Source organism: Ceratotherium simum, chromosome 26, assembly GCF_057802395.1.
Source record: "Ceratotherium simum simum isolate JZ-2026a chromosome 26, ASM5780239v1, whole genome shotgun sequence".
In the NCBI taxonomy this organism is placed as follows: domain Eukaryota; kingdom Metazoa; phylum Chordata; class Mammalia; order Perissodactyla; family Rhinocerotidae; genus Ceratotherium; species Ceratotherium simum.
Genome location: NC_141925.1, coordinates 13,447,579 through 13,463,615, shown reverse-complemented (window position 1 = coordinate 13,463,615; position 16,037 = coordinate 13,447,579). Strand labels below are relative to the sequence as shown.

General features: G+C 48.6%; 1 protein-coding gene across 1 annotated transcript in view; it reads right to left on the bottom strand.

Annotated features, from left to right (window-relative positions):
- Positions 1–16,037, bottom strand: part of ABCC1 (ATP binding cassette subfamily C member 1 (ABCC1 blood group)) — a 124,344-nt gene that overhangs the window by 88,893 nt on the left and 19,414 nt on the right. Inside the window, exons 2-3 of the mRNA XM_087417011.1 lie at positions 2,495–2,671; positions 183–308 (exon numbers count right to left, since the gene is read on the bottom strand). Coding sequence (XP_087273137.1) covers positions 183–308; positions 2,495–2,671 — 303 coding nt within the window. The remainder of the gene's footprint in view (positions 1–182; positions 309–2,494; positions 2,672–16,037) is intronic.

The window sequence follows — 16,037 nt, the reverse complement described above, 5'->3', positions numbered from 1 at the left end:
TGCAGTCACTCTCAGCTCTAGCCGACTGCTGCCCCAGAAAACTATGAGTCAGGTGTTGCCAGATCTTCGCGTTTTTCAAGAGAAGCCAGACTTCTGGATTTCTACTGTGAGACCTTCTCATTTCTACACGCAGGCCACTACGGGCCTCCACAGCGCCTGGCGGAGAGCCAGCTCCCACTTACCATGGTGACGCCCAGGAGGGTCGGGCTGACCAGTAATACCGGGGCCAGGACCTTGCCCCAACTTCTTTCCCAGAAAGAGTAGAAGAGGTCTGCCCAGCAGACGATCCACAGCAAGAATCCCAAGGCCTAGAAGAGAAGCACACACACGTCTTACCACGGTCGGCACCAGGACATCCCCCAGCACCTCTGGAAAAGCCCGAGAGGACCAGCCAACCCCTAAACTATCAGCTGTGGTCCTCGGATACAGCACACGTCCTCTGTGACAGGGAGGGGGAGCCACCATCTGGGCCACCACACACTGCTCTGAACAACGTTCTACCCGCTCCCGCGCCCCAGGCACGACTGCCTCTGTCCCGTCACTATGCCTCCAGCACCTGAGAACTCAAGAGCTCAGTCTGCAGACTGGCTGTATCTGCAACCCCAGCACCGTGCATGAAGCCCCTCACACCATAACCACTCCTTCAACAACATTCCTCCAACCAACATTTACTGGGGGCCTGCTAGGGGCCACAGACTCTTCTAGGTGCCAAGGGTCCAAAAGTGAACAGAACAGATACAAGTCCGTGCTTTCACGGAGCTGAGAGTCTAGTGGACGGAAAGAGGCAAGAAATAAACTCAAAAATACATATGCTACCAGAGAGTAATAAGTGACAGGAGGCAAAATAAAACAGGGTGGCAGTCAGGGAAGGCCTCTCCCATCAGATGACATCTGAGTAAAGAGCCAAACGTGAATACTTGAGGGGAAGAATAATTCAGGCAGAGGGAACGGCAAGTGCAAAGGCCCTGAGGGAGGAACACGGGCAGGTCTGCACCCGCTGTGGAAAGAATAACGGGCGCCCACGGTAGGAGCTGGCTGAAGGGGAGCCTGGAGCCAGATCAAGCTGGGCCACGTGAGGACTTCCGGATTTTATTCCCTGGGTAAGAAGCTCCCGGAGGGTTTTTGAACAAGGAAAGGACAAAATCTGATTCACATTTTACAGGGAGATGTTGTTCCCCAAGAAAAGTACAGAGTGCTCCCGAGGTCTAAGGCATCAGATCTCATCAAGGACAGGGAAGCAGAGAACAGTGGTTTGGAAGGCGGTGTTATAGACAAAGGGACAGTTACAGTCAAGTCACTCAAGTTCTCCTGTTTACAGAGCGTTTATGGAACTAAGCGCTGGGAAACGCGGCTTTAAGAAAGAACTGAGACGCACGCTAAGTCGAGAGGAGAAGGTGGGACGAGGGGCATATGCACCCGCTCTTCCCAGCTCTTCCCCTCAGAAGGCTGTTCTTGCATGGGGAGAGACAGCAACTGCAGAGTGGAGAAACCACACGACTCTCTGGTCAGAGGATCAAAATTAACCCCACCAACGAGGGGCGGGGGGCACCACGCCACCCGAGGTGAAAGGCCCGGGAAAGACACGACATCTCTTCTGTAGTTTTCCGGGAAACATCGCCCAGGCCCGAGTGGAGGATCACTCTAAAACAACTGGCCCGCATGCTTCAAAGATCTCAGTGTCACAAACACAGAGAGAGGGGACGCGTTCTCCCGGATTAAGGAAAGCTAAAGGGACAATGTGGTTAAATGTAATGCAAGATCGAGGACCGGATCCTGAACTGGGAGGGGAGGGATCCTAGAAAGCACAGTACTGGGACAAGGGACAAAATCAGAACAGACAGATTTTTACAAAGTACTGCGTGCATATTAAATTTCCTTCATGTGGTTACAGAAGAGATTATTCCTGCTTGGAGGAAAGACACACGGAAAAATTAAGGGATAATGGACTATCCTCAAATGCTTCTGAAAAAATAAATAATAATATGTGTATATGGAGAGAGCAAAAGATCAAACAAATGTGGCAAAATGTTAAAGGTTGGCGACTGAATAACGGGGACACAGCTGGGGAGTTCTGAGTGTCACTCGTGCAAGTTCTCTGTCGTTTGAAATTATTTCAAGATAAAAACGGTTTTTTTTTAAGTAAAAAAATAAGTAGGGTGGGAGGAGATAACCTTGGTCAGGGAGGAAGACCTCCTGATAATCTCCTGATGATCCCTTGAGATAGATCCCATCATCCCCATTGTAATGACGGGGAAACTGAGGCTCAGGGAGGGTAAGAAATGGCTCAAAGTCACAGAGCTAGTGAGCGGCAGAGCCGACATGGGAGCCCACGTCTGAATCCGGAGCCCCAGCTTTATCTCCCACGTTATTATTTTTTCTTCTGGAAAAAGGGACTCAGGGTCAATTACGTAGAAGAAACCTGTCAGTTTCCAGCAACCGCCACCCCCCACCCAGGCACATCCCCCCCACCACGATGAGAGCCCAGGTGACTTACAGTTTTGGCTTTGTTGAGATGCGTCATCTGAATGTAGCCGCGGTCATGGCGGGAAAGATGGAGGAAGTAGAAGGGGAAGCAGAGCCAGAGGTAAGAACAAGGCACCCACACAAGGACGGTGTTCTGAAAGCACTTGGTGAAGTCGGGGTTGCTGGTGTTCCATGTCACGTTCCACTCCTGCGGGCACAAACACAGGCGCCGTCAACAGCACGCACCAACTCAGGACAGAAGTAGCTGCTGGGGGTTTAAGAAGATAGACAGGACCCCCTACATCCAAGGTCCTCTCAGGCAGAACACGCACAGATCAGGAGCCAGGAAGACTATGAACAAGGAATGAGGAATACAGGTATGCCTCGCCACATGACAGACAAATCCTGGGACCCGCGGCAAGTTCCATTATAGTACAAGATGCAGACTGCCACTGCAAGGAACCCTGAAGGGTTTTCTCCTGGCAACTGAAGAGTCCTTCGGTCATACGAATCATTCCTACTTTCCTATCTTGTGAATTGAAGACTTTCTAGAATTGTTCTTCATCACCATCACCATGATCCCCATCATCATCGTCATCCACAGCCATCATCACCACCATGGCCATCATCACAGCCATCACCATCGCCATCTTCACCACCATCATCCCTATCACAATCACTCTCATCAGCACCACCAGCATCACCATCATGGCCACCATCACAACCACCACCATCTTCATCACCATCATCCCTATCACAATCACTCTCATCAGCACCATCAGCATCACCATCATGGCCATCATCACAGCCATCACCATCACAATCACCATCATCACCATCACAATCACTCTCATCAGCACCATCAGCACTGCCATCATCATAACCACCACCACCTTCATCACCACAATCACTTTCATCAGCACCACCATCATCACTATCACCACCACCATCATCACTATCACCACCACCATCAGCAGCAGCACCATCATCACTATCACCATCACCATCAGCAGCACCACCATTAGCAGGAACAGCATGGACAACACCACCAAATTGCAGTTCTATGTGCTAGGCCCTATTCTAAGTTCTTCGGATGTATTATCTCATTTAATTCTGTAAGTATTTTATCATTCCTTTCCCAGAAGGGAAAACTAAAGCACAGAGAAGTTCAGTGATCTGTCCAGTATCACACAGTTGGAAAGATCTGGAGCCAAACTCAAACCCAGGCAATTTGGTTCTGGCATCCCAGCATTTCACCACTAAACTATTAGGCCTCAGAAACAGATTTGTTTTAATTACTTTTATTTTTTAAGAAACCATCTGTATTTCGTTACAGATGTGCCAAATAGATAGATAGATAGACACATACATAAACAGATCAGGTCTACCTGCAGAAGAATAAACTTCAACCAGCTGTTAGATTTCTATAATGGAGAATTTAATCCAAGTCCCGATCTGACCACTGATCAGTTATACAACTTTGGGAAAAGTTGTTACCCTATTTTGGTGGGGGCGGGGGCTCAATTTCCTATCTCTACCATGATTAGGTCAGATCAATTTAGAGGTCTGAAAGAGACAGCTCTCAGGCCAATCTGGCCCACAGATAGTTTGTTGTTATTGTTGTTAAGAATGCTTTTAAAAAATTTACATTAGCTGCTCACATTTAAAATCAGGAAATTTCATATAAAAATTTGGATTTCTGGCTTCTCTTAAAAAAAATCAGAAAATCTGGCAGCACTGGGCCCACATTCCCAACCATCAGCAAGAGGTGGGGCATAGCCAGTCTGTGGATAAGGTCCATGTGTTCCAGGTGGCCACGGCCCCCACGCAGCCCACTTCTCTCCTGGCCTTCTCTCTCTACCACTGGACCATGCGCTCTCAGGTATCTCTGATTCCAACAGCCCTCCCACATCAGATAAGGAGACCACCAAGGAACTCCAAGGAACCTGGAATCTTACAGCTCCACACAAGCTTTAAAGCCACATGGACGAATGTTCAAGACAAAGTGATGGGAACAAGCAGAGCATTTCACTTAAAGAAACATTTCACAATCTGACCAAAATACGTTTCAAGCTATTCAAAGAGGAGACCTAGTTATGCACAATAACATGAATATACTAACACCACTGGATGCACACTTAAAAACGGTTAAGATGGTTTAGAAAAATGAAGAATTTGACTTAAAAAGAGAGAGAGAGAGAGATCTAGGTATTTAAGCAAGCATCTAAACTGGTTCTTCAGAGGTATAATTATTCCATGACATAAACGGCTATTTTTCCAGAACCAAGAACAAGGAATCATTGAAAAGTAAACTTTAAAAGGTCAACACACACAAAGAGATTTAGCTAGGAAACTTCCAGACACAAAGAGACCCTAAAAAGGACAAAGGTCATATCTCTGTGATCTTGGGCAATTGGAAAACAGCCTTGTACCTGCAAATTTGATCATGGAGAGGAGTGATTTAGATCAAAGACTGATTATTTTCACTGGCTTCACACCACACGTAATTCTCAAGGTGATGGTGCAAAAAGGGATTAAGCCTCTGGTGGTTATTAAACACAGAAGTTTCTGAGAAGTTGCCAGAAAAAGCTCATTTCAAAGGAATTTGCCCTTCTAGTAAGAAAACAATGCTGAGGCTTCACATATGTAGTTACATAGACAAGAAGCTCGGTTCATGTGTGACACATTTCAATAATGTGATTCTTGCCCTAATTATTCTTTCCCTGGACTATTGCAGTAGCTTCCTAACCATTCCCTGATTCCTGTCCCTCCTGGCCCCACTCAGTCCTCCCCACTACAGGCAAAGTTATCTTACGTATCCACATATCCATATGTACAGCCATAGAGCTATCTACCCAGCCATCCAGGAACCCATCCATCCATCCACTAGTCGACCCATCCATCAATCCATCCATCCACCCACCCACCCACGCATCCACCCATGTCTCTCTCTGCGTATTCTTTTTAACAGGTGATACATTTATGTGCTTAAAACTTTTTCAAACTACACAAAATGTTATCCTGAGAAAAATAAGACTTCCTCTCTGAACTTACAGCCCCCCATCCCACCCCACAGGCAAAACTACCATTGCTGATGTCTTGTGTCTTCTCCCAGATACCTTCCAAATACAGTGTACCTAGCTTGTTTCCCCAAAAGGTACCATACTACATATCTGTTCTGTACCTTGCTTTTTTTACTTAACTATATTAGAAACTGATCTTATCAGTAAGATAAGATCTGCTTTATTCTTGATAGCTTAATTTGTTTGCTTTTGAACAAAGGGTAGAAGTGACAAGTCATCCTCCCATCCCAGTCCCTAATCCCCCACTTCCTCTCTCTAGAGGCAACCGTTATCAGTTCCTCGTGTATCCCTTCCAGAAAATATTTTATGCATACATGATAAAAATATATATTTTCTGTTGTCAAATGCATACTCCACATACTGTTCTGTATCTTCCTCTAATAATAGGTCTTAAAGATCATCCTGCCCTGCACATGAACAGTTTCCTCCTTCTTTGTGCTGGCTGCCTTGTATTTCATTGGAATGGAATGGACCTGGCCATTTAATCAGTCTCCTGCTGACTGGGCATTGGGTTGTTCTTACAAACAAAATATGTGGCAATGAATAAATAACCTGTTAAGTGCCTGAATTCACACACAAGCAAGCACATTTGTAAGATAACTTTCTAAAAGTGAATCAAAGGGTGCACGCATTTACAAGTTAGACAGGGGGTCAGCCTGGTGGCGTAGCAGTTAAGTGAGCGCACGCTCTGCTGCGGCGGCCCGGGGTTCGGATCCTGGGCAAGCGCCGATGCACCGCTTGTCAGGCCACGCTGTGGTGGGTCCCATATAAAGTGGAGGAAGATGGGCACAGATGTTAGCCCAGGGTCCGTCTTCCTCAGCAAAAAAAAAGAGGAGGATTGGCATGGATGTTAGCTCAGGGCCAATCTTCCTCACACAAAAAAAAGTTAGACAGACACAGCCCTCCACACTGGTACCATCAATTTATACTCTCCCTAACAGGGAACAAAAGCAACTACTTCCCAAATCAGAAGATTACAAGCTTTTGAGCTCTGACAATCTGATACTGGAAAATCTCTCACTGTGGCTGAACTTCCTTTTCTCTTTATGATGAGTGAAACAGAAGATCCTTCCATATGTGTTTAAAAGCAGTTAAGTTTTCCTGCTCAGAGGAAAACGCAGACTTAAATACTTGTGTTAAGAAATGGGCCCGTGTGCTGGACCTCTCTCTCTGGGTAATGACCTCCAATGCTCCCTATCACCTCTGAGAGCAGACCTTGCTGTGGTGCATGAGGCCTTCCACATCCGAGCCCCATCTGTTTCTCCTACGCTTTCTCCTGCCCTGTCCCCTAACGTGTCTGCTCAGGCATTCACTCAAAAGAGCATTTATCAAACACGTGTTGCACATTATTCAAGGCACTGGAGATTCAGGAAGGCGATGGTCCCTGCTTTCAAGGCATTCCGCAGCTGCTTGTCAAATGAATGGTTCTTTAGGATACCTCTCGCTAGACACTCTCCCTGCAATGTCTTCCTGCCACAACAAACTCCTACTCATCCTTCAAAACCCAACTCAGATACCTCCTTTGAGAAGTCCTCCTCCTCATCCCCTAAACCGTCAGGCCCTCCACCTCTGCAATGATTTTCTTACCCCGTCACTATCTCTGCCCTGCAGGGACCTCAGTGCCAGGACCGTGTTGTATTTACCTTTGACTCCTTTCATCCTCACCCAGCAGGTACCCAAGGGTTACTGTGCAAACCAATGACCCCGGCCATGCCTTCCCTCCCCAGCATTATTTCCTACTTTGCTTTTTAAAAGATAATCCAGGGCCGGCCCCATGGCTTAGCGGTTAAGTGTGCGCGCTCCACTGCTGGCAGCCCGGGTTCGGATCCCGGGCGCGCACCGACGCGCCGCTTCTCCGGCCATGCTGAGGCCGCGTCCCACGGGCAGCAACTGGAAGGATGTGCAGCTGTGACACACAACTATCTACTGGGGCTTTAGGGGGAAAAAATAAACAGAAATTAAAAAAAAAAAAAAAAAGTTTAAAAGATAATCCACCCAGGAGAACCTGGCTATGATCCATGGCTTTCCGGTCAAGTGGATGTAAATCAAAATTCAGGCCCTGGCCTCTTGCGAGCCTGGGCAGGTCACTTAACCTCTCCAAGCCTCAGCCTCCTCACCGGTAAAACGGTCAGGAAAACTCACAGGCCTGGAAGACACGGCGAGCACCAAATGGGACAACGTGTGCTTTGCACAGGGCTGGCCGTCTAGAGACAGTAAGTGGTGCCTATTAGTAGCAGATACGAATAATTACAGTCACGCGCTGCATAATGACGTTTTGGTCAATGATGGGCCACATACATGACGATGGTCACAGAAGATTAGTACCATAGAGCCTAGGTGTGTAGTGGGCTGTACCATCTGGGCTTGTGTAAGCACACTCTATGATGTTTGCACAACGAGGAATCACCTAACGCCACATCTCTCAGACCGTATCCCCGCTGTTAAGCGACCCGTGAGTGTAACAATAATCACCGCCCACCACGCGCACGGCCCAGAGTCAGGAAGCTTAAAGGATCAAGCTCCAGTTAGGAAGCGAGCAAGAGGAAATCAGGGAGCATCTAAGGACACCGGAACTCTGGGGCAGTCAGACAAGGTCAGAGAAATGCTTAGCAAAGGAAGATCTTTGGGGGGCAGCTTCCTGCTCCAAGCCAGATGGCTGGCCCTGACCGAGGGCAGAGATGGGGGCGGAGGGGGGCCAGGAAAGGAGAATCGGATGGTGAACATGAACTTGCACGGCTGCAGATCGCAGCCACTGCGGGCCACCCCCGCCGCCCGCCCGACACTGCCTGTCACTGCCCTACCACGGCCAACGGTGGCCCGATCACAACTGTCACAGTGGCGGAGATAAGAGTGCCACGGGCCTCCCGCGTGTCCTTCACCGGCCGGGACCACGATGTCTTCTTCTGTCTAAAGGGACCCCCCGCCTTGACAAACCTGGAGAAAAGCAGTGTGGCCCCTTCTATTGGGGGTGTCGGGGGGAAAGAGCGAATGCTGAGGGCCGTTAGGCTTAAAGAAAATGACTCACTGCTAGTCTGCGGGTTAGTCACTGCCCCCGACCCCAGGGACGACAGCTACCCCCGGTCTTCCTTCTCGGGGACTCCGCCTCCTAATCCAGGGAGCTTCGGAAATTAAGGGGGTCGGGCCGCCACTCTCTGATTCTGCTCATGGAAATCCATCAATTTGAAAACGAAATTCAGCTCTGGGAGACACAAGTCCAGAAACGGGCCCCAGGGCCGGCCCTGGCACAACATTTGGGGAACCTGGTCCAGGGACATCTCGACAGAGAAAGTGCATCCCCCGATTCCCCCAACCGAGGCTTCTCCTCACAGGACACCTCGACGGCTTATCACCTTCTACGTCCCCCAGGCCTCAGCCCTGACGTTCGAGGATCTGGGGAGCGAGTCCAAGTCCACTGGGCCCGTGAGCTCAGGAAGGTCATAAAATTTCTACTGCCTGGTGTCATCTCACACCCTTCTCTCTCTGGGCAAAAGAATGACAGCCAACAGGCTCTGAGCACTGACATGCCAGCACATCACTCCGTCCTCACAAGAGGAGGCACTGCTGCCATCCCCATTTCACAGATGAGCAAACGAGGCACCAGGAAATAAGACAACTTCCCAAAGGCCATGCTGCACTGGGTATGTCGTCCCCACGCACATTTCCCTTCCCTGCCAACTGCCCCTGGCTCTTGTTCATAATCAAATCCTCCTCTACTCTCAGCGTCGCACACGGGGGGGGGGGGGCCCTCCAGGGGTGGGTCCTCATTAGCATCAGCCAATCAGCAAAGTCCTTTACCCACATGTTGGTGATCAGTTCCAGAACCAGCACTTGATCCAAGCCAATCCAATCACAGCAAGGACACATACTCTCTCTTCCCCAATGATGCAGAGTGCACATGTGGGGTTTCCAGGTGCATCAGTCATTTACAAGAGAAGTACCAAGGGTTGGTAGGGAAAAGGAAGAGGTGACACCACCATGGGGAGTGTGAGGATGAAGCTGACATCGTAAATGGGGGAGATGAAACAAACTGGTGGCTGGTGTCATTGTGGGCTGCTGGATCAAGCCTCACCTGCAGCCCACCCTCCCACTGGACTTCTCCAATAAATTCACTTTATTGTTTACACAAGTTTAAAATGAACTTGCTCTCACTTACAATACAAAGCCTCCTAGTAATACAAGTTCTGATCCACTAGGTCAACTTTTATACAACTATATGATTCAGAATTTGACATGCATGAATTTAGGGCCCAGATATACTTTTACCAGTCGCATACTCCTGGGTAAGTCACTGATCCTCTCTGAGGCTCAAATTGCCCACCAGCAAAATGGGGCTACCACCATCTCTTCCACAGGGGATCATAAAAGCCCATATAAGTGTTGATTATTACCATTATTTATATCTTCTTCAGCTGACTTTTTTGGAACCCACTTCTTTCCTTCTGTTCTTTTTCCTATTCTCCTTCCCCATCACCCCACCTCCCAAAAAGGTAATCTGTCCCCTTGTCCCTTTTCATACATGTCCAGTTTTCTTCTCTATTTATTCACTGTGTGACCTTAGACAAGTTACTTAACCTCTCTGAGCCTCATCTATGACTAAGGCTAAGACTATCCATCTCCTAAAGCCTACCTAAAGATCAAATAAAATTATATACACACAGGGCCCAGCATGGGTCATACACTAACATTTAATGAAGGGTTACTGTCAGTAACCTTAATTCTCATGTCAGTAAAAAAAAAAATACATGAAGTTTATAGCATTACACTCTTAATATGACAATCTTATATTGTTAGTGATAATAATAATACCCCCTGACTTTAACCAAGCACTATGTGCCAGGCACTGTCTCTCTGCATTTCATGTGAATTAACTCATTTAATCTTCATGATCACCAAGAAGGGAGGTTGTTTTGATCCTCATTTCATAGATGAGGAAATTGAGGCACAGAAAAGTCAAATAACTTGCCTGAAATCACACAGCTTGTAAGTGATGAGGCTGGGGCTCAACCTAGGAAGCCTGACTATCAGGCCTCCCCACCCCCACACCGGCCCCTAGTAATGAATATATGAATATAGGAATTTTAACAGGGCCTCTGGAGCGCACACCTTGACCTATGGGAAGTCTGGGCCAAGAGGAAGATTTGTATCCTCAAAAGACCCCCAAGTTCAGAACCAGTTACCTATATTAGTCTCCTCTGGCTGCTGTTACCAATTACAATAAACTCAGCACATATTTTTTATCCTGCAGTTCTCCAGGTCAGAAACCTGAAAGGGGTCTCCCTGGGCTCACACGGAGGTGCTGGAGGGCTGCCTTCCTCCTGGAGACTCTAAGTGAGAATCCACGTCCTCGCCTTTTCCAGCTTCTAGGAGCCGCCCATATTCCTTGGCCCACGGCCCTCCTTCCATCTTCAAAGCCAGCAGCATCGGGCCAACTTCTCCCCACGCTGCCATCTCTCTGGCTCTCTCTCTTCTGTCTCCCTCTTCCACTTCTAAAGACCCTCGTGATGAGGCTGGGCCCACCCAGATAACCCAGGATAGTGCCCCATCTCACGGTCAGCCGATGAGCAACCTTAACTCCATCTGTAATCTTCATCCCTTTGTGTGTAACGTCACACAGTCACAGGCTGCAGGATGGGACCGTGGACATCTTTGGGGAGGCCGTTATTCTGCCTACCACAGCCCCTCAGGTTTATTCTGGCCCACCCTAAACATTCTATGGACCTCCTGGGGCACCCGGGTCAGAAGCCACCAGAGTCCTCCAGGCACAGGCAAGAAGTGGCCCCGGGCAGACGTAAGACACGGCCTCAGGCCGACCGCCCCAGATGCTGACCGGCCCTCCCAGCTCAGTCGCGCTTGTCACAGAAGCACCCGGGGGACCAGGTGTCTCCTCTGTCCAGGGCCTCTACGATGCTTCCCCACACCCTGCCGCTCTGGCCTGGCCGACACAGCTTCCGGAGGGCCACCAGGCCAGGGCCTGCGAGGACAACAGAGACAGCCCTGCCCAGGACCCAGCCGGCCAACTCGGGGACAGGAGGGGAGGCTGCAGAGAGGAGGATGGGCGGCCCACAGGCAGGACGTGACCATGAATGTGAACTGCTGCTCAGCGTCACCAAGGTCCGGGAGCGAGAGGTGCTCTGCTGCTACCTAGCACGAGGACCCACTCTGTACCAGGCGCTCCTGGGGCCCGAACATCCATTTTCCAATTCAACTGTCTCAGTAACTCACAACAGTCGGGTTTCTAGCGTCCAATGGACAATTATTCATCAGGAGACGACTACGTGCCAATACCATTTGGAGGAAAAAGTTCTCCTTCTCAGAGTTTAATTCTATCATAAGAGGCAGATACTAAACAAATAAACAACTATACGTATGTCTAACAACCACAAATGCCCCGAAGAAGAATAAAGGGGACAGAGAAGAATGGTGGGCCCATTTATATACCAGGTGGACAGAAAAGGCCTCCGGGCCAAGATGACATTTGAGCAAAGGTCAGAAGGAAATGAAGAAACATGTGCCACCTTCTTCCGTCTGTGGAAAAAAAAAAGAGTGAGGGCTGATTAAGGTTCTTAGCAGCATGTGCCAGGATGGATCTAAGTGCCTGACATCACAGTTAATCCTTAGAAACAACTTGAGGAGGCAGACGCTACAATGAAACCCACTTTGCAGATGCAGAAACTGAGGCCAAGTCCTGCCAGCGGTATATACACAGCCAGGAATTTGAATCCAAGTGTAGGTGCCTCTATCTACCTAGAAAATGTACTGTTTGCATTTTTTATCATATGCATGTACCACTATTTCCATTTAAAATTAGCATCGAAGGGTAGATAGATGCTTATCTAGACAGGGAATTTTCTTAGAAGGATACAAGAAAAACAAAAGCTAACAGTGATTATCTCCAGGGGGTAGGGCTGAAGCTGGCGAGAGCAAGGTGACCATTAGTTTTTGTTTTATTATCTTTTGTACCGTTTGAATTTTTCACTCCACATGTATTACCTCTAAAACAATAACAACGAAACAAGTTCACACTTTAAATAAATAAATAGCCACAGCAGGAATTTAGGGCAGAAATTTCTAAATGCTGAGCTGGGAACAGACAACACACATTTATTGGGTGCCTGTGATACCAGTGGTAGTTGCCATGCCAGGCATGGTGCTGTTTTCCAAGCACGGGTCCATTTAAACCTGAGGCCAGCCCTACAAAGTCAGGACCCTTAAAACGCCCCTTTTTCAGGCGAGGATACTGAGGCCCAGAGTTGACAAAACTTAACTCAGGCTCACAGAGCCGGGAAGAGGCAGAGCTGGGATTTGAACCCCCAGAGAGCCTGATACCAGCTCTTAACTCCCAGGCTCCACCACCTCTCAACCAGGTGCCGGGGACCCTAAGGGCTTTGCTAGGTCAGCGGCCTCACCGTCCAGCCTGAGGCAGCTTAGAAGGCACCATTCTTGAGGCTGGGCAGGAGCTCAACGTCCTCAGGCCTTAGGGACTCCAAGTTCATCTGTGCAGAACGGAGCAGCAACATTCCGACTCAGACATGCAACTATTCCACAGCGGCCCCAGCCACCATCGCCCGGGGGGGCGGTGAAGAACACAGGTTCAGGGTCTGGGTTCTAGGCCCCCAGGTCACAGACAGGTGCCCCAAAGCAAGGTTTCTCAATCTCGGCACCGCTGACATCTAGGGCCAGAAAATTCTGTTTTGAAGGGTTAACCTGTGCAATGGAGGATATTGAGCGACATCCCCGGCCTCTGCCCCACAGATGCCCCACAGATGGCGGGTGGTGGGAGAAGGGCGTGGTGCCAGCATCGCTGCCTCCGGGCTGAGCTGCGGCCTTCCTCACCCTCTGACTCATCAGAGCTAAGAATAAAGCCCAGAAATATGCGGGATGGGGAGGAAGGGCAGCATCCAGACATCACCGACCCCCAGCACCAGGAAGCAGGGCCAAATCCTCACGGAACCCTCACGCCCAAGATGCAGAAGTGAACCCCTTGGCAAAAAAGGACAGGAGTTACACGTAAAACCAAGACTCCTTAACAGGGGTCCTCTTAAGAGGAGTTCCTGCGCCGAGAAGAAAACACAGCCGGTCACAGGTGCCCAAATGCCAGCGGGCAGCCTGCTGTGACCTGCCTTGACCCAACTCTCCCAGTGAGCACCATGAGGCCTCCCACCAGGGCCCTTCCCTACAAAGCACACACTTGTCCCCGCGGTCTCCAGCCAGCCCTGACCATTTCGCTGATTTCATCTCCTCTTATCAGACTCTGGAGCTTCACCAAACCCTCCACTTGGTCCCGTTCCAGTGACTTGTGAGGGGTCAGGCATGTGCCAGGCACAGGAATGTGTCTGGGGACACGGCAGCACACAGGACAGACAGCACTTAGCCACGTAATGAGCAGCGCTCCTAGGCACTGAGGACCAGCGGTGAACAGCAGGGCCGACTATATTTTGATGTTTTCAATTAAAAACTGGATCTTGGGAGGCTGGCCTCGTCCTCAGTTCTTTCCTTCTGAAAGCGCACCGCCCCCCCCCACCTCCACAGATGGGACGTGCTGCATTTACCCAGGCCCCTACTGCCCGCCACTGGTTCCTGCCAATCTTTTGCGATTCCAAACAATGACACAATGAAATCCCTTAGAAATTACTCTAAAGCTAAAGAAAACACGGAAAGGCTGACCTGAAGACCAACGGGGCGTCACCTAATCATTTGTAAGCCTCGCAGCAGGGGACAACAAGGAGGAAGGCCCAGGTCAAGTTTGATAACCTGGAGACACACAACGAGAGTCATAAAAATGATGATCACCGCTGACCTAGTCATCCCTACGGGAAGTTAAAGTCTTTAAAACGTCACTAAATATATCCGAAGGAAATGAAATCACGATCTCGAAGAGATATCTGCACCACGTTCATAGCAGCATTATTCACAGTAGCCACATTAGCTTGGAAACAACCTAAGCGCCCATTGACGGATGAACGGATCAATAAGATGTGGGTGTATATATACACACAGTGGAATATTAATAAGCCATAAAAAGGAGGAAATCCTGTCTTTTGCAACAACATGGATGAAACTGGAGGACATTATACTAAGTGAGATAAGTCAGACACAGACAAATACTGTATGATCTCACTTACACGTGGAATCTAAAAAAGCTGAACTCACAGAAGCAGAGAGTAGATTCGCGGTTCCCAGGGGCTGACGGGTGGGAGGAGTGAGGAGATGTTGGGCAAAGGGTACAAACTTCCAGTTATAAGATGAATAAGTTCTCGGACCTAATGTACAGCATGGTGACTGTAGTTAGCACTGCACTGTACACTTCAGAGTTAGGAAAGTCGATCTTACATGTTCTCACCACAAAGAAAAAGTACTTAGGGGAGGAGACAGAGGTGTTAACTAAGCCTACTGTGGTAGTAATTTCACAATATATACGTGTATCAAATCATCACATTGTACACCGTACCTTACATATGTTATGTGGATAATGTATCAATAAAGCTGGGGGAAAAATCACTAAATGAAGGAATATGTACTCCTAGAGGTTTATAGCTCTATCGATATTATCTTACATAATGTTTAAATTTTGACAAATTAACAGAAACTATCTAAACCTGCAGTGACCAATACACTACTAGCCTCACGGGGCTCCCGAGCCCTTTAAACGGGGCCAGGCCACATTGAGATGTGCTGTAAAACACACCAGACTGGAAAGACTTAGTATGGAAAAAAATGCAAAGCACCTCATGAATTACAAGTTGAAATGATAATATTTTGCATATATTGGCTTAAATAAATTATGAAGTTTACTTCACCTGTTTCTTTTTAATTTTTTTTAACGGGGCTACTAGACAATTCAGATTCCTTATGTGGCCTGTGTTACATTTCTGCTGGACAGTGCTGGGCTCAACACTGAAAGGTAGAGAAATCATCAGGAAATTGACAGCATACGGATTTGCTGGAACACTACCTAACCACCGCCTTCGATAAATATAAATCGTTCTATTGATTTGAAATAATAAAAGAAAGAAGTGGCACACCACTAGAAGATATATGATTCATTTAATTCATTCCACACCTGACAAATATTTACTGGGTTACCTGGGCAACTACCCCAGTCTCCTAACTACTTGCCTGACTCGCCTCCAGCCCATCTTCCACCCAGCAGCCAAAGGGATGGCTCTGAACTGAACCCCAACCCCACCACACTCTGCCTAAAACTCTTGCAGGACCGAGAACCAACTCCTCACTGCAGCCTTCGGGTCTAGCCCCAGCTCACTGTTCCTGCACCACTCTGCCTCAGGGCCTTTGCACAGTCGGTCCTCCCTGCCAGGGGCCCTTCTCCTCCTCACTTCCCTGACTTTGACTCAGAGGCATCGGTCAGGTCTCAGCCAAAACAGCCCTTCCTCAGAGAGGCCTGCCCACCTCCCCACGACCTTCTCTAACAGGTCAAACCCCTCATCTCATCACCTCATGGAACTCTGTACATTTCCTGCAGAGTATTCACCA